We start from the raw sequence: 18,816 nt of genomic DNA, 5'->3' as shown, positions 1-18,816 counted from the left end.
GCACTACTGTTTAAAAGTTGGGGTCAGTAATTATTTTTTTGAAGAAATGTGTTTTTATTTTGCAAGGAAGCATTAAATTAATCCAAAGTGACAGTAAAGTCATTTATATTTAACAAAACGCTATTCTTTTGAACTCATTTTTATCAAAGAATCTTGTGAAAAAATTTCACTATTTCCACAAAAAAATATTAAGCAGCATTGATGATAATAAGAAATGTTTCTTGAGCAGCAAATCAGCATATAAGAATGATTTCTGATGATCATGTGACACTGTAGACTAGAATAATGGCTGGACACTCTACTAGACACCCTTTCCATTTTAATGCGAAAAAAGTTTATTAAAGGACCTTTGATGTATTTTATTCATATAACAGCTGTGCATCCGACCTCATATGGAGTTCAACACCACTGGAACACATGTACAATGAGGAATTCCATCATGGTTGAGCAGATTCTATCACATGTATTTCGTTTTCATTATTTATACAACATGCTTTTTTAAAAACTTTTAGGTTATTTATGGAATCCAAAGTAGTTTAGACTCCCAGAGGTTTTTCTCTCAGAGGAGATGTTTGTTCTTCTAAAAGTCATCATTTGTTTTCCTGTCAACACATACAGTAGTTGATGGAATTTCTCTTTATTAATTGCATAGCATGTATTTTGCCAGTATATTCAATTATGCACAATACTAAAAATACATTTCTGAGAATAAATCCTACTGTAAGAGCCCTGATGATAATTTGCAGTGTAGTGAAGCGATCTACAACAGTCACACATGTTGAATGGCACTTTATTTAGTACCTCTATGGCCATGCAATATGCTGCCAAAAAGTGTATGACAGCCCACTGTTTGACATGACTGGCTTCATCATGGCTCCTGCACATGGTGCTGTCAGCCCTCCCATGTTCGTGCCTTGAAGTTTGTACATTTTTTATAGCCAGATTAATTTTAATGGGAAGATGTTATCCTCTATACCCAGAGGCTGGATATGGTTATATATAGAGTCCTTAACCAAGTCAACTAGCAGACAGTAGTGTTACAGTGATACAACTTCTTATGTAAAGACCCAGCTTCTAAGTTGCAAAGTCTATAGCTATGATTCCACACACCTATTTTTATGCGCATTTTGTAATATTGCCTAGAAAAAAGAAAGGGCAAGATGTGCATCAATTCTTTAAATGTGCATAAAAAAACTTTTTCAACATAATTAATTCAGCTTCGGTAATTGAATTGGCATTCTTATTTCAAATCTAAAATCAAAACCCTACTTCCCACTTTGGCTGAACGATAAATTGCATGTGCGATAATATCATGATATGAAAAAAAACGTTATTTTTTAACCACAGAGGTTGCGATTAAACTTGGACACATAACATGCAAGAGTACAGAGGTGTGTTCAACTTGGAGATTGATCGTGTATGACATCAGAGTATGGCGAGAGAAAGCACAAGGAGACGTCCGCTCTCTTATAGCTTTCGCAGGACTTTGATGACACACACTGATCAGTCAAGCAGCGGTGCTTTAAGTCAAACACATCCAAGCAGTCTTCAGAGGAAGCATTAAGTTGGCTCGCTGCAGTGTTGCCAAGTCCGCGGTTTGGGGAACCCCTTAAAAAAAAAGTGTATTTACCCCCGGAATGCGATTTTTACTGTTTTTACCGTTTTCCTGTGGCTCAGTGGTAGAGCATTGCATTAGCAGCGCAAGAGGTCGTGGGTTCAATTCCCAGGGAACACACATACTGTATTAAAATAAATGTTTTGCCTGAATGGACTGTAAGTCGGTTTGGATAAAAGCATCAGCTAAATGCATAAATTTAAAATCTAAATGGTTTGTTGTAAAACCTAGCAACTGTGGCATGCTAAACATGGAAATGTTTGAAAGCGTTTATATGAACATACTTCAAAATGGTACATTGAAATTACTCAAACAGAAACCGTGTTATGGTGCATTTCATATACGTATATACATACATACATTTCGTATACATATATACATACTTTATATATATATATATATATATATATATATATATATATATATATATATATATATATATATATATATATATATATATTCTTATTTATTTATTTATTTAAAGTCTGTCTAACGTTTACAGACAGTGGTTAAAAAGTGCAGTCCAGTACAGTGACTTTGAATTACCTTAAGTAGTGTGGTAAAGCAACAGATTTGTTTTTATATTTCTTCAATCTTTGATTTGTGTAATTTGTATATTAATGTTTATACCAGGCTTATTTTTCAGTGCTTTATGTTGTCATAATGCTTACAAGGTTGGAAATTCAACAATAAGTCAATATACTACTGTGATTCTAGTTGTTAAATACAAATGTCATTCTTATCAATTCATGCATCACCTTATTTCATCTTAACATTGGCCTGGTCTAAAGAAAAGTACATTTATGTTTAATCTAATATTGTGTTGGTCATACTATACAATGATTATTGGGTGTCTTTCTTGAATAATACAGAACATAAAGAGCTTTAAAAAAAATGCAATTAGATTATTTTTTAAAATCATTCAACCCTACTTCCCACAGTCCTTTGCTCTATTGCCAACCTGCTTGATTGCTCCCAAAGTATCCTAAGCCACCCTGGCTCTTCTTGTAACCGTGGTTGTCAGTTTGACATCGGCTGGAAACAGTTATGTAAAAGGCAGAACTGGCTGGTGTTAGAGGAGCCTTAGAGGAAGCCTGATTAAAGGCAGAGCTTTGGCATGGCACGTGAATAATCTTTCCAGGTCTGTTTGGATCTGCATGCCCGGGTGCTGCCTGTACTGTACTGTACGATGAGTCACGGATGATGAACTTAACATTTAGTGCAGACTGTGTTGAAGCACACACATTTACACACACAGCTGTCGGCTCTTGTGTTTGCTCTTGAGAGGTTGAGTGTGGAACAGCAGTGTGGGTGTTTGAGGATCTTAGCTAAATTATTTTGACTCTTGACCTCCACACGACATGTGTGACCTGTTATGCTTGCATTCCAGATACAACTGAGTTCAATTGGATGGCTGAAAGAGCGAAAGTATGAAAGCACTGATCTCACATAGCTTATGAAGATTGTGTCTAGGTTATATATTTTACCCTTAAATATTAATAATAATAATAATTATATTTAGTTTTTTTTTTTAATTCTCAATTTACAGTAATGTCAAGAAATCCAACCGTTTTACCCAATTTTTTTTTAGCAAATTGTAAGATTTTTGGGCAGATTGCATTATAAATGTTTAAATTGTAAGATTTTAGATACTATATATATATACGCCACTCCCAACATGCGCATCACGCACTGTGCGTAGGGCACCAAGTGCTGAGGGGGCACCAAAAATAGCCTAATGATTTTTTATTTTTTTTAATGCCGGTATTATTTCATTAGCCTATAGAAATATTAGGCACATTTTAGCCATGTATATGTAACAAAAAAGGGGGAACAAGAAAGATATTTAATAATTGCTCTAGTCTAGTCCGGTCTAGTCTAGAAAGTACGGGAAATGTGCTGCATGTGCGTGCTGCTGCTAATCGTAATGCGCCTCGAACTTGCTGACGTTAATGTTAGCATCAGCAAACTATGTTATTATAACTTACAATGTAAAGACGTGTTTCCACGCGTCTGGAGATCTCGCGGCACGGTAGACGCGAATTCTCCTCATTTGCGCATCTAGTTACTAGAGATTCTGAGTTATGAAAAGGACCATTGCAAGCTGATAGCAACCGGCTTTTGTGGTGGAAAATTGGCAGTAACACCCCCACCTTGCACATCAGTGCGGTCGGAGCGCGTCTTCTCAACAGCTGGACATATAGTGAAAAAAAAAAATCTTCTCTGGACCCCGAAAATTTTGCCATGAAACTTCATGCCAATAAATAAGAAATATTGCTGACTTGAATGTTTCCAGCTCTCACTTTACATTCGTCTGTTTATTGACGTTGGAAAAGGAAACGTCTTTTTGTTTGACACGGAAAATCTATTTTACAATCGATTCAATGAACACTTATGTCTTAAAAATCGAAAATGATTTTTTCACAAAAGTGACAGCCCTAGTACTTATTGATGATTATTTAATTTAATTTATTCAAAGTGACATTGAATTTGCAAAAAAAAAAAAGTCTGGATTATTTTGATATATTTTTTATTTTGCTATTATGTTGACTGTTTACAAAGTCAGCAAAGCTGTGAAGTTTTTCTTTCTCTTTTTAGTGTTCTTAAGTTTTATATTGTGTTGCTGCTATTGTGTGTTATTGGTATTGAGTTATGTTTGGTAATAAAAATTTAAACTGGCAAAAACAAATGTTTTTTTTTTCTTTCTCGGGGTCGGGGTGGGGGGCATCATAATGGAATTGTGCTTAGGGCACCAAAATGGCTAGCAGCGGCACTGTATATATACATGTGTGTGTGTGTGTGTGTGTGTGTGTGTAATATTAAAATTTCAATTATTTTATTTAAATATTTTATTTAAATATTAATCCTATTTGCTATTATTATTATTTGTCATTTTTCATGAAAATATTGTTGCATGAATCCAGTCAGTTAAAAAACAAGTTCATTGGAATGGAAATTTCATTTTAAATATGACAGTATATTTGGGTTGCATCTCTTTTGATTGGTTGGTTAATGATGATAAATTCATGTTCAGTGCAAAAATAAGGCCATAAGAAAATGCTTAAAGCCAGAGCCACATTCTGATGATGAATGGATGCATACTGAACATTTATATTATGGAAAGACTTACTATCTCTCTGAAGTATTAAATGGAGTCTAAAAGACTAAATGGACCGAGTGCATTAAACCCATGCGGCCAGATTTTCATTGAATTGTTAAGATAGATGTATGTAATGTATTTTGGTTTATGAAGGTAATAGCACCAGGCTACGGTTACTGTAGAAGAAAAAAAATAGGAATATATATATATATACATATATAGTAAATCATCTATATGAGATTTCATTAATTATTTATAAATGTCTACATCTTGTACTTACTTAATTTATCAGATTGGTGACTAAATCATTTGAATGAATAAATTAAGAAATAAATAATGCATTAAAAACAATAGTTTTTAAAAAAAAAACACATGAACTAAAATAATGACAGCATCTCCAGTTCCATTCAAATTCATGGATTGAGAGAATAATTTAGTCTGAAGGACATCGTGGCCTCTGAAGATTGACTGCAGGTCTTGCTCTAGCTGTATCAGAAGGATTCGCTCATAGCACCCTTGAGCACTGGGATGTTGGAAATGCTCGTGGAATCAGATTAGTAGAGATATAAATGGGTTAGTGAGAATCTTGAGTGGCCTGCGAGACAGAAAGATCAGGTAATCCACACAAGCTGCAAAAGTTGAAGCAAACAGTTGAACTGTAATCCTTGAGTGTGAAGAATGTGCACCCTGATAAAACTAACATTTTAATTGCATGCAGACACATACAATCTTATTTTGTCAAACACTTCACGTCAGTGATTTTAATGTGATTTGATAACTGATGCCTCCTCTTTTTTCTCTCTCTCTCTCTTCAGAGTAAAGAAATCACCTTTCAGATGCAAGAGGATTTGATGAAAGTCCTCAATGAGCTCTACACAGTAAGTGCCGTAATGATAACTCTCCTCTCACTGACAGCTATATGTTGTGAGCTCTGATAGCCGATCTCTTGAGAGAACAGAAACATTTAGTATTTCATGCCTATACTTCTACCTCTAGGAGTGTACTATGGTAAAAGACTCATAAAACAGCTTGTAATTCACGCATTCGCTCCTCGTCTCTGACCTTGGTAGATTGCGGTCTTTGCACCAATAATCAATAGTTTATTCTCAAACTTTATTTGCAGCTGTCATGCCCACCGAAGTCGCTTGGAAGTCCTTTGCTTCCCTTGTGGTCTTAATAAGATGCTAATGTATTCCCAGGTCTAAAAAAACGCCTGCAGACTGAGAACTTTGTGTGTCTTCTCTGTGATTATTTGTTTGCAGAGTTCAGTGTCGCATAAAATGTGATTTTCCGTAAAATCTGTTTAGTTTTGTTGCGTTGTACTTTATTAGCATGTCTGAACTAAATTATTTGGAAAAAGTGTAAATTAAGTGAGGGATTATGTATCTTCAGTGGTTATGTTCCAAGTTTTTTTTCTTAACTAGCCATGAGTGACCGTCAAAAACAACAAGCAAGACATTTTGACAGAATTTGTTTATTTTTCTAACTTATCATGTTGCTAGTTCCTCCCATGGTAAAATGCTATTTGACCAAAGTCATACTCTTCATAACAGTTTTTAAAACATCAGAGATTTTCCAATTAATTGATTTGGACACTTTCAATTTCTATTATACATAGCAGAGTTGGTGAATTAACAGCCGGCATTTATTTTATTTAAAAAATAGAGTAAAAATAGTAATATTTTGAAATATTATTACCATTTTAAATGACTGTTTTCTATTAGAATATTTTGTTAAACTTAATTTATTCCTGCGATGGCAAAGTTGAATTTTTAGCATCAGTACTCCAGTCTTCAGTGTCACGTGATCCTTCCTTTAAACTTGTCATCATTCCGTACACCTCAGCATCCTTTTGATCATTGTAAAAGTATATATCATCCCTTTTGACCTGAATTACCCTTCGGGAGGGAAACACTCTTGTGGACTGTTGCATCAGAAACCCTCCATGCAACCACAGCCAGTAAAATAACAGGTCTGGTGTGACTCTAAAATTGGTCCTTCTAAAACCAGCAGAAATGTAAACAGAGTTCCAGACCAGTAAGTGGAGAGCGGGGCCCATAGTTTGGTCTGCCATCCTAGCCCTGTGTCTAATTATACAGCTGTGGACAGCAGTGCACTGTGTTTCTCCGACTGTACATATTTATGAACAATATTTAGTTTGGTCCACATTTTATAGTCTTTTGAGGCCCTTTACTGTACCATGAATTATAATGCTGCATGACTGCCGCTGTGATTAAGGCCTGGACTGACCCAGTGTTCGGGGTCTAATCGTGAATGGGTCCTTGTAATCAGCTTGGTGCTCAGTCACCTTTGATTGAGGAGAAGGCAAGCTGATGAGCAGAGCTTAGTGCTTTAGCATAAGCGTCAGGCTTCGCAAGAAGCTTACAGTGCACAAGGCACAAAAACATTACAATCATGCTTACAAAATTGTTAATGGTTTCATTTCTTCCACCTAATTAAGCATCAACATGGGCTTCTAACAGACAGCCAGGAAAAAAATGAGAGGACAGCACAGCAGCTGTAGTTGTTCCTTTCTGTCTCGTTAGCACTGCCTGCTAATGCTCATATTTAAGTTTAGAGACGAACGCAAACACCTTATACTTAAAGGAAAAGACCACCTAAAATATGTACTCACCCTCACGTGAGTCCTAATATTTTGGACTACATTTCTTTTGAGGAACTTAAAAGTTATTTTGAAGAATGCTGGTAACCAAACAGTTTCGGTTGCATTGACTTCCATTGTATGGACAAAGAGTACAATAGAAGTCAATAGGAAATGAAACCGTTTAGTTACCAATATTCTTTAAAATATTTTATCTTGTGTTCCACAGATAAAAATAAAAAAAAGTGCATACATGTTTGTAACAACATGAGGGAGAGTAAATTATGACATAATTTAGATTTTTGGTAAAGACTATTCCTGAGCTTGAAAGTTTGGAGAGGATCTTGTTCGCCAACCATTTTTGCAAGGAATATATATATATATATATATTTTTAATGGTTGTACTAATAATTTTTTCCTGACAGGCTATAAAACTACCAGTTAAAAATCTATTAAATTTATATTAAATGATGGATCCAAGCCATATCCACTGTTATTTTAGTATCATTTATATCGGCTACTATTATAGTATTCATTTATATTGTAGTATTTTTAGTTTAGTTTTAGTGTGTTTTAATAGTTTTATGTGCTTTTGTCATTTTTATTTGATACATTTTTATTTTTTATAATTTTATATATTTTTTTTTGCCTTATATTTCTTTATATTCTTTATATTAAAATGACTAGAATGATGTCAAATGATGTCAAAATGACTTCTTTTTTTTTACTTAAGTTTTAAGTATAATATTTTATTTCAGGCTTTAAATCACTGAAAACTGTTTTAGTCACATCAGTTGTAGGTAAAAACGGAATATCACAGGGCCTAAACACCCAGAATACAACACAAAAATGCCATAGTAATTCACAAAAAAAAAAAAACACTAAAGAGCTGTGCGCTTTCAAAACTTTTAATTTCTCAGGAAACTGACGTTTTATATATTTCTAGGTAAAGAGAGTCTGAATCAGCTGAATGCACCGTTCAATCATGGCTTGCCAGTGTTACATCAGTTACAGCGTGACAAAGCTTTTAGCGTCGATCAAGCGCTCGCTCTTTGTGACGAGCTTGACATCGTAGCCATAATTAGTTTGTTATTACAGGCTCAGATGTTCATCCTAATGCTCGTCATAAAATCCATCTGGATATGACTAATAGCCACCTAACCAAAACAATGACTCAAGCCGTCTGAAGCTGCGTTTACCATTATGTTGCACTTGTTATGTTCACTTCTCAATAATTGGATTTCTTCACAGGGGTTTAGCAGCCCATAATGTGTGCTTCAACTGAAAATGACTTTGTGTTTGATGAAAGAAGCTGAGTAAGGTACAACATATTAGATGAAACTGTACTGATTCTGTTTTAAAATGACTGCAGTTACCAGCATACTTCAAATACATAGTTTTACCAGTGTAATCTTTTCAGTCTCTCTTATAGTACCAGTAAAATAACTTTTTCTTGGTAAAAAAAAAAAAAGCACTATGATGGCTCATTAAGAAGCTAGTATTTTGTTTCATTTGGTTACTCTTTGAACGTGCTGATTTGATGCAAATGAAGGTATGTGAAAGAGAAAATGTTGCATTTATGTTTTGTCTTAAAACATTTCAGTTAGTGCTTTTTGTCTTTAGATAACAAAAGAAAGTTTCTCTGAAGGAGAACAGAATTGATTTGTGTGAGTTGGGAGGATGACAGTGATTTGGCTCAGATGAGCAGCTGCTGCACCTCTATAGAGCTCAGCTGGCTGTTGTTGAACTTTAACCTCTGACCTCTGGGTCCCGTAGGTGATGAAAACCTACCATATGTATCACACGGAGAGCATCAGTGCCGAGAGCAAACTGAAGGAGGCTGAGAAGCAGGAGGAAAAGCAGATCGGACGTGGTGGAGATCCCGTCTTTCACATTCGACTGGAGGATAGACACCAGAGACGGAGCTCTGTGAAGAAGATTGAGAAGATGAAGGAGAAGGTAAATAAGAAATGATGTTTAGTGGTTTATAAATACCAGAGCATGATGAATCATCCAAAGAAACTTTCAGTTCAAGTCTGAATCGATCTCAGGTTCTCAAAGCCTAATGGAGCCATACCTCATAAGATGGAGTGTCTGTGTCATATTGTACTGAAAAAAGAAAGTAAATCAAAAAAGAAAGAAATATGAATTTAAAAATAGCTCAAATAAATTAAAGAAATAAATTGTAAAGAAAACGAAGCAGTTGAGCACATTTAAACAAGCCTCCACATTTTGTGTGTGTATGTATATATGCGTTTGTGTGTGTGTGTTTGTATATATATATATATATATATATATATATATATATATATATATATATATATATATATATATATATATATATATATACATACACACACACACACACACACACACACACACATTATTTGTTTTTTTATTTTGTAAACAAGTTCACAGTAAATAATAATGGGATCCTAAAAAATAGGTCTATATTAATTTATACAAGATGTAATGTCTTATTTCTTTTTATTTTGTGGGAAATATGACACATATTCTGTTTTAACGGGTTTTCTCATGCCGTACCTAAATCACAACAGAACATGTAATGCTAAGAATAAACAAAACACAAAACAAAAAATGTCAAACAATAAAAAAGTTAATATTGTTATTGTTATTATTATTATTATTGCTGTTATGATGATGAATGAACTTCCTTCTGCACCTAAGTATTATACGCCAGACATGTTTTAAAAGAAGACATGCCTGACCCCGCTTTCACAGGAATGGCAACGTTTTATGCTCTTAGTGTATCTGTTTTGTGTTAAAACCCGTGACAAATGATTTAACAGCTGTGGGATTGTTTTTTCCATGGATGCTTCCTGGAACGAAACATTGTGGGATGGTTAAAATATGGAAGTTCGAGTGAGTCACTGTCTGCTGGTCAGCCGGTTAAATTAGTCGACTAAGTGAGTCTGAATGTTAGGAATAATCTTACTAATACAGGAAATGAGCAATACTTGATTTTTTTAGCCTAATAGATGTACCAGATAAGTCTATATATGTCTGTATAGTGATTTTTACAGTTTTGAATGCGTATATGTCTTCTTTGGTTTATTTTTGGATGCATTTGTTCCTTGTCACTTCACAAGAAATCTTGAAGGAACAGATTGCATGCAGAGATAAAAGCTTGCTTGCTTGTTTTTATGTTTCAACCCGTTTTCTCAAATTCTGTTTTGCTTCTGTGCTCTCTCTCTCTCTCTCTCTCTCTCTCTCTCTCTCTCTCTCTCATCAGAGGCAGGCCAAGTACTCGGAGAACAAGCTGAAGTCGATCAAAGCTCGGAACGAATACCTGCTGACGCTCGAAGCCTCTAATGCTTCAATCTTCAAGTATTACATTCACGACTTGTCTGATTTAATAGATGTAAGTACCGGGGAATGAAAAGGAGGTTCAGGGATTCTTCCACAGACGAAGAAACTTTGTGTGACAAGTAGGACAGTTATAAATAGAGTTTCAAACTGACCTCAGGTCTGCTGGGACAGTTAAATATGACAAAGACTGCTGCCGTTTTCATCGGTGCATCTTTGTCTACACCTGCTTAGATCCGAGGAAATGCATAGACTCCTCAGCGAGAGCTCTGTCAACGTAGCATTCAAATTTAAGCTCTTGAGACTTTAAATTCAGGTGTGTCTGACAGGAATGAGATGTTTTAAGAAATAAACTGTGGTTAAATTGCATTCATTTCCATATCTCCAAATAACCACACAAACCTGTTTTTAAAGACGTTTTTTGAAGGCCTGATTGTCAAATGCATTCGTTTGAGAGAGAATGAGGAGCTTAACACAACGTCTGTGGAGAATGAGGTGGTTAAAAATTATCCTCGGCATAGAGGATAAGCCAAGAAAATAATGGCGGGTTTAAATGAGGGTGAAGAAACAGGAGGCCTTTTTTTTTTTTTTTTTTTTTTACAAAAGTTTGAGACCAAATCAAAAAGCTTTTATTTTGCAATTTGAACGAATCATTTGCAGTCATTTTAAGATTTCTTTTTCATCTTGTTTTAATGAAAGCAGCACTCCATAAGTTCTAGCATTATTTGAGATGATATAAATAATGTTAGTTCACCTTTATATAGTTGAGAATATTACATTATTTGTTATTTTGTATGAAGTGGCTGTTGTCCTACTTTTATATTAAGGAACTGTATGTCCTCCAGCTTCTGAATACGGCAAAACCTTTTTTAGCATGAATGGGGAGGAAGTGCACCCTGCACTAAAACCCAGTTTTCTGTGAATAAGGCTGTCTGAGAGACTCTTTTAGGTCAACTACTGTGTGCTACAATGTACGTTTTTCACATTTTGCCTTGCCGAGCACTCCTTCACTTTTATACAGCCTGAATTATTGTTAAATCCTCTTAGCATCATTTATTTATAAACTGAATATCCAGCAATATGAATTTCATCTATGCAACAAAAAACTCTCTGCAGGGGGATGGCAGTGTTTTGGTGATATTATATACATGCAGTCAGTTTTTCAGAGATTTCTTTGGAAGAGAAAGAACTTGACCTTGTCTGATTAAAATTTTATCTTGTATAAAGACGTTTTTGCCCTTGCAAACTTCTAAAAATCTAGTGGGTACCTCTGCATTGGGCTCCTCATTATTCATATTTTATTTTATTTTATTTTATTTTATTTTTTTCAAGCGCCCAAAACCCCAAAGCATGTGCAAAAAAAAAAGCTGTGTCATCATTTGGCTCTCAAGTAAGTATATAATTTGACATTCAATTTAAGCTCTGGCACAAGAAACTCACAATTTTAATGAGAAGAAGGGCATCCAAATGCTTAAAACAATAAACGCTTAATCTTCAGTCTCACAGACGGTGCAAGCCATCATGATAATTCAATAAAATGGACTTTGGAAGTTTTCAGACGCTTTGGGAGTGGAGATCTGGCAGATCTTCCAGTGACACGCACAGTCAGAACTTAAATAACCTCCCCAAGGACAGCGCAGTTCTCACCCATATTTTATTATCCAGGACATCTTTTTGCATTTCAGTTCCCCATGATTCTCATATCAGAGTCTAAATCTATTTATGGAAATTCCTGCCAGTCTACACTTAGCCTTGAACAACTAGGCTACTGGGCTGCTTTGCACAAGTCCTCAGAGTCCAAGGCCTTATAAAGAAAGCACACAGACCACCAGATCACAGTCAATATGTGTTAGGTCATGTAAGAACAGTCAGACACAGCGACACAAATATTCCCAAAGCCACAGTTGATGATAGACCATTATGTCATGCTTTGTCTTTGGTGTTAATGTGTTTGGAATCTCTGATATTAGCTGTGAGTAAGACTGTGAGTAAGTGGCCATGTGGTTACAGATCTTGGCTGGTAACCAATAGGTTGTAGGTTTGAGTCTTTTTAAGAACTGTCACTTCTCATGAACTGTCTGTTCATTGTGTACTGTCACTTTAAATTTGACCACACTTTATTTAAAATGTGTCAGTTAACTGACTTCTTATGCTGATTTTAAATCAAATTTCACAATTAAAAAAAATATTTTATATAGATTTTCAGTACTGTAAAGGACAAATTGGTATGCAGCTTGCCAGAAAAATGCCACATATTTACCAAATTTACGAGTTGATAGTGTACTGAATTCTTTGCTCTTCTTTTTGTTGCACTAGTGATTAAAAACGTTTTCACTTTGTTGGGAAGTAAAACACACCATTATTTGAATCCATCATTTACAGTATTACATAGAGAGATTCTTTGCCCATTATTTAAATTTTTCCTCTTTTTTTTTTTCTGATGTAGTGTTGTGATCTGGGATATCATGCCTCTCTGAACCGGGCTCTGCGGACTTACCTCTCGGCCGAATATAACCTGGAGACATCTCGTCACGAGGGCCTGGACATCATTGAGAACGCGGTGGACAGTCTGGACCCCCGTAGTGACCGCCAGCGCTTCATGGAAATGTACCCTACTGCTTTCTGCCCGCCTGTTAAATTTGAGTTCCAGCCACATATGGGTGATGAGGTCAGATTTAAACAAAGCCTTACCCACACACATGAACATATGTACACACACACACACAATAGCAACCAGACTGTCATCCATTCTTTGGATAAGTTACATCTTAATACCATGCAAACTGAGAGTATTCTATGCTGTAGTTTTCTTTAACTGCTTGAATCACCTTTGATTATAAACGTGATATTGCATAGCTTGTCAGTGAACAACGGCTCTGTGTAGTAAATGCTGCTCCATCTGAACGGACGTGATGGAGATTTACTACTAATCACAGAACCGGCTTTACTTTATGGCTTTACCTGCCCTAAAGGAAAGCTGTAAATATACTGCTTAGAATGACCCAACATCCTTCACCTTAAAAATAACTTGTAAGCAGACATTACGTTTCATTTTAACATGCATTTCCCAAGGTACATCTACCAGCCCATCCATTAACCTCACGTTAATCTTGTCTAAAGCTGTGTTGAAGCATATGAGATCATACAGGATGCAGAGTGGAGAAAAGCGTTTTAATGAAATTCTGAATTATATGTGGTCAGGATTGCTTCATATCCTTCTTTTATTGTGTCTCAGCTGGCAGCATAGTGTTAGTGCAGAGCGTTGAGAGCAAATCATATTGCATTTCTTACCCTCAAGCAGGTTTTAGAGACTGTTTATTGGATTTATCCCCCTTAATTGGCAATTTTGTCACTGATATAATGTCTGCGCGTAGTTTAAAACCTGTTGTTTTGTGGTCATGCCTGTACTCTCTTGGTCAATGAAAGCAACTTGGGTTTTGCTTTATAAGAGTCGATTATAATGATTGTGCCAGGTGTTGGTTATTTGTTTGAAAATGTGATTCCTCCTCTAGGGAGCTCTGTTCTGTTAGAGCAGGTTCTCTAAAGGCCCGTTCATAACAAGAATTATAACTATAACGATAGCAATAAAGATGAAGTTTTAAAAATCATTCACATTTAAAGGAATAGCAGCATCCGCACCAGCAGTAATGATGACTGCACAGAGGAACAATATCATTGGAATCACTTTCAAAGTGTTTTTCCCAGCTGATTAACAATGAAAACATTGTCAGCCAATCAGAATCAGAATGAGAGCTGGGCGATAAGGCCAAAAACATTAGCACAATATTTGTTTAGCAATTACGGAGAAGAAAATGCTACCATTGTGTTTGTTAGACCTTGAGAATGAACAGAAACAAAACTTGTTCGTTCACATTTAAATTCTACAGAGGAAGATAGAGCCCCATTTAGAGCCCCATGAAACTAGTTTTATTTCTTCCCAAACTTTTTATTCTGATTGAGTAAAATCTATCATCAAAAAAGGTGTATGATATAAAATATCACATCCAAAAATATAAAGCATTTTGGTATACAGTAGTAACATTTTTCTGTCATAATTTCTTCAAGTTAAACTGAACTTTTATTTTGGCGGTTTGTCGTGAAGGTCTTCGATTGTGTATTTCTGTGTGTATTTGACAGTAGATTTTCTTAGATGAAACAGTGAAATGTTTGTGAAGGGACTTTCAGAGAATTTCTGGAGATAAAGTTAATGTGAACTCTCCTCATATATTGAGACGGTAGACGCATCAAGTGTTTTTGAATTTGTGTAGTGGATAAAACGGCTGAAATGAAACTCATTCACACGGAGACATGCACATCTCGATATGATATTATTTATCGCCCAGCCCTATAGGGGAAGGTAGTGAATGATATCTTGTGTCACTAAAGCCCCAGTGTAGGTGTTTATGGGATAAAGGCGGCTGTCATGTTTCTTTTTTATAATTGAAAATCCGTCTGTTTTCAGGTGTGTCAGATCACGGCCCAGCCTCCAGTGCAAGCAGAACTCCTCCTGAGGTTCCAGCAGCTTCAATCCCGTCTGGCCACTCTAAAGATCGAGAACGAAGAGGTAAGGTGACCTGAGCACCACCAGAAATGGTCAGGAGCAATGGAAGGTACATTTAACCCTCTGAGGTCTAAGGGCGTTTTGGGGGCCTGGAGAAGTTTTGACATGCCCTGACTTTTGTGCTTTTTTCAGTTGCTTATAGACATATAAATGGCAGAAAACACTGTATTCAGTTCAAACTGGGCTACAATAATATGTAAATAGCATGTATGTACACGATTGTGTTTTTGAGAAAACAACGTTGTTCAAAATGATCACCTGTACCATCACTTTTGTTCCCTTGAGCACAAAAGGCTTTCCCAGAAATTCACTTTGGATTATAAAGCATCTGCTAAATAAGAACCGAATCAGATGATCACCAGTGCTGAAGTGATTGTGTTCCTTTCAGCTGACGTTGAACTGCATAATTGAATTAAAAAATCTTGTTAATAAGTTAGCCAAGTTCAGGAACGTGCATTCCGTATCTTCCTGTTGCATTAGAGCGAGACAGCTTCGCAATGTGTTTGCTTAATTGAGTTGGCAGGAGCTGATCGTAAAAGAGGCTTTGGGAGGACTTACAAGAAATACTTTTTTTCCTCCCTGCAGAGTTTTTTCTGTCCTCCAGATAACCCGAGTGACGCACAGAGAAGCTTCTCTCAGATACACCGTCTCCCTTTTCTTCCGGCAGACTGTCTGTCTTTTTCACATTTTATTATCTTTGCCTTCTTCAAGGCTGCAACATTTGAATCAAGTCGAAACCTGCTTCCAGAGAAAAAACACTTGGTCAGGAAGATGGAGTATTTTTTGGCTCTATCTTGTCCATCTTAGATAAACTAGAATTACATCTGCCCTCTTCTTCTTTTATCTTCTTCCTGTTATTTCTCTGCCGTGACTCTCTTTCTCAGTTTTGACAGACAAAATCACAGTTACTCCTGCACAGATTTAACATTAGGAACGGTCAGTCCTGTGACTTTAGTTGCTTTAGGCAGTGGTTTTGTTGTGGAGGTACAGTCCTTGGTAGACTTCTCCAACAAAGAGCCGATAAATCATCTGCTGTAAAGAACGATCACTCAGCCTCCTGTCATTGTTGTTGTGGAAGTTAAATGGTTGTGGAAAAATGGCAAGCTAACTGAAACGTTGCGGGTTGTAGTATAAATTAGAGTTGGGTCCGAGTCCACCTTTGTCGAGTACGAGTCAAGACCAAGTCCACAAACATCGAGTCCAAGTCCGAGTCCCAGTCCAAAAGGGGCCGAGTTGGACTCAAGTCCGAGTTCTTAAAGGCCGAGTCCGAGTCGAGTCCACCCGAGTCCAGAAAGTAATTAAATTAAAAAAGATTATAAATTGGTATTGTAAATTTTTACATTCTATTAATATTTTAACCTTTCAACCCATTAAACCAATGGCAATATAAAAATGTAATAAAAAAAAAATACCACTGCTACATCTAGTCATTGCCATTGAACATTTTTATTTTATGTCAACAGAACTAGTTTCCTATCGTAAAAGTTTTCAAAGGTTTTATTGTATTACAAGTGCATGAAAATACAAATGAACCTATTTTATTATTGTATCACACTATATTGTCCTCCAGTTAAAGATGACATTTCAGTTATTTAATGCCTCTCCCCCACATTTGACAGAGGTAAAGTGCAGCCAATGAGGAGATCCTTAATGATGACATTATGAATTTCTTGTTGTCTTAGAGAACTTGCATCATAAAGTAGCACTGCTTGTTTGGTCAGTTCTGGTCTTACAAATCCTGCAATGCTGAGCTGTGCAGCATCTGTTGGTTGCTGCTGCTGTCTTTGGTAGTCGGTTGCATCGGTTTAAGGATCACCAGTACACTGAACCTAAAACCGTTTCTTTCGGAGGCGTCCGATTTGAGAACCGATGAACTGATGATACTGCGCATGCGTGAAATTTTTCAAGTATTTTGGTAAACATCGGAAAGTGTGATAAAACTATAAAAAATAATTTTTTTTATAGTTTAATAAAAAATAAAAATATATATTTTTTAATAAAAAATAATATATATATATATATATATATATATATATATATATATATATATATATATATATATATATATATATATATACAGGTTTTTTTTTAAGATAGGGGCTACATGTTTCTAATCTGTATATTGTAGATTATGTATGGGCCAAAGGGGTTTTCAGGGAAGCTGGACAATAATTAAGACTCTAAAGACTCCATGTTTAATATGAATAAGGGATGATTAATGAAATATCTGTACTGTATTTATAGTTAATGATGACAGATTCACAAACTGAGTTTGTAGTAAACAGAACATGAACACGAGTAGAGCAGCTGATGATACTGAACTGCAGCACGTGCCGGTGTCCTGACATTTTATCCTACCCTGTCAGATTTTCCTACCCGGGTTTTGAGCGATTCTCGTTCTCGAGTCAAGAACCGGTTGTATCAGTTTTCAGATCATCAGTACACTGAACCGAAAACCGTTTCTTTCGGACGCGTCCGATTCGAGAACCGAGGAGCTGATGATACTGCGCATTCGTGATTCAGCATGAAGCCGACTGACTCACAGCGCGTCTGAACCGAACTGATTCTTTTGGTGATTGATTCTGAACTGATTCTGTGCTAATGTTATGAGTGCAGGTAAACCGAGGGCTTGAATGAAGGGCAATCTGACGAAACGTAAGTTAATTTAATAACAAATACATCGCAATGGATTATGTATCCGGTGAACTGTTTTTTTTTTTCCAACCGGTTTATTGAATCAAACCGTCCGAAAGAACCGGTTCGCGGAAAAGAGTCGAACTTCCCATAACTAATCCACACTGATATCCAGTGAGTGGTGCGTGTGTTTCGTCTGCAAGCATGAGACTTCTGCCTGCCGGTGAGGTGCAGTAAAATGACAGAAGGGGAGACATTCATTAATTTATCATTTCAATTTTATGCTGGTTTTATTGTTACACATGACGTGGACTCGACTGTACTCGGAATATTTTCCGAGTCCAAAATGTTCAAGTCCGTGTCAAGTCCGAGTACAAATTCACCCGAGTGCGTGACAAGTCCGAGTTCATTCAAAATTGGACTCGAGTCCGGACTCGAGTCCGAGTCCAAGTTCGAGTACCCCAACTCTAGTATAAATATCATTCTCTGTAAAAAGTAAAAGAGGCTCGAGGATGCGAACAGCTTGAATGTAGTTGAACTAAATGTTCAACTACAAATAGAGAATTTTATTAAACATTTTTTGCATTATAGTAAAAGGAATATGAGTTTTTTTGTTTTGTTTACAGTGTTCTATATTTATTTGTTTTATGTTCACATACTTTGTAAATAATATGAAAAATATTCACATTTTATAAGCCTACTTTAGGCATTGTTTTGTTAAAAAAACTTTTCTTTTTTTTTTTTTTTAAGTGCATATATTTGGTTGTTGTCATTGACCAAAATTTGGAAGAATTGCAGAATATTGAAAATATGTTAAAAATCGTACATGGAAAAAAGAAATGTACTTATAAATGTACTTATTCATGTATTTATAAAAAAATATTTTTATAACAAAACAACAAACAGAACAACAAAGCTTTTGCTAAACCTTTGACAATTTGGAGGAACGGCCATTTTAATTGACCAAACAACACCGT

General features: G+C 35.9%; 1 protein-coding gene across 3 annotated transcripts in view; it reads left to right on the top strand.

Moving 5' to 3' along the window:
* The window catches only part of LOC127976931 (SLIT-ROBO Rho GTPase-activating protein 1), a 100,175-nt gene that overhangs the window by 49,716 nt on the left and 31,643 nt on the right, over positions 1-18,816 (top strand). For all 3 annotated transcript variants that reach the window (XM_052581519.1, XM_052581520.1, XM_052581521.1), the window contains exons 4-8: positions 5,531-5,593; positions 9,094-9,276; positions 10,571-10,699; positions 13,091-13,312; positions 15,107-15,208. In XM_052581519.1, coding sequence (XP_052437479.1) covers positions 5,531-5,593; positions 9,094-9,276; positions 10,571-10,699; positions 13,091-13,312; positions 15,107-15,208 — 699 coding nt within the window. The remainder of the gene's footprint in view (positions 1-5,530; positions 5,594-9,093; positions 9,277-10,570; positions 10,700-13,090; positions 13,313-15,106; positions 15,209-18,816) is intronic.

Source organism: Carassius gibelio, chromosome B18, assembly GCF_023724105.1.
Source record: "Carassius gibelio isolate Cgi1373 ecotype wild population from Czech Republic chromosome B18, carGib1.2-hapl.c, whole genome shotgun sequence".
In the NCBI taxonomy this organism is placed as follows: domain Eukaryota; kingdom Metazoa; phylum Chordata; class Actinopteri; order Cypriniformes; family Cyprinidae; genus Carassius; species Carassius gibelio.
The sequence above is the reverse complement of the archived record's forward strand: the minus strand, read 5'-3'. Positions and strand labels throughout refer to the sequence as shown.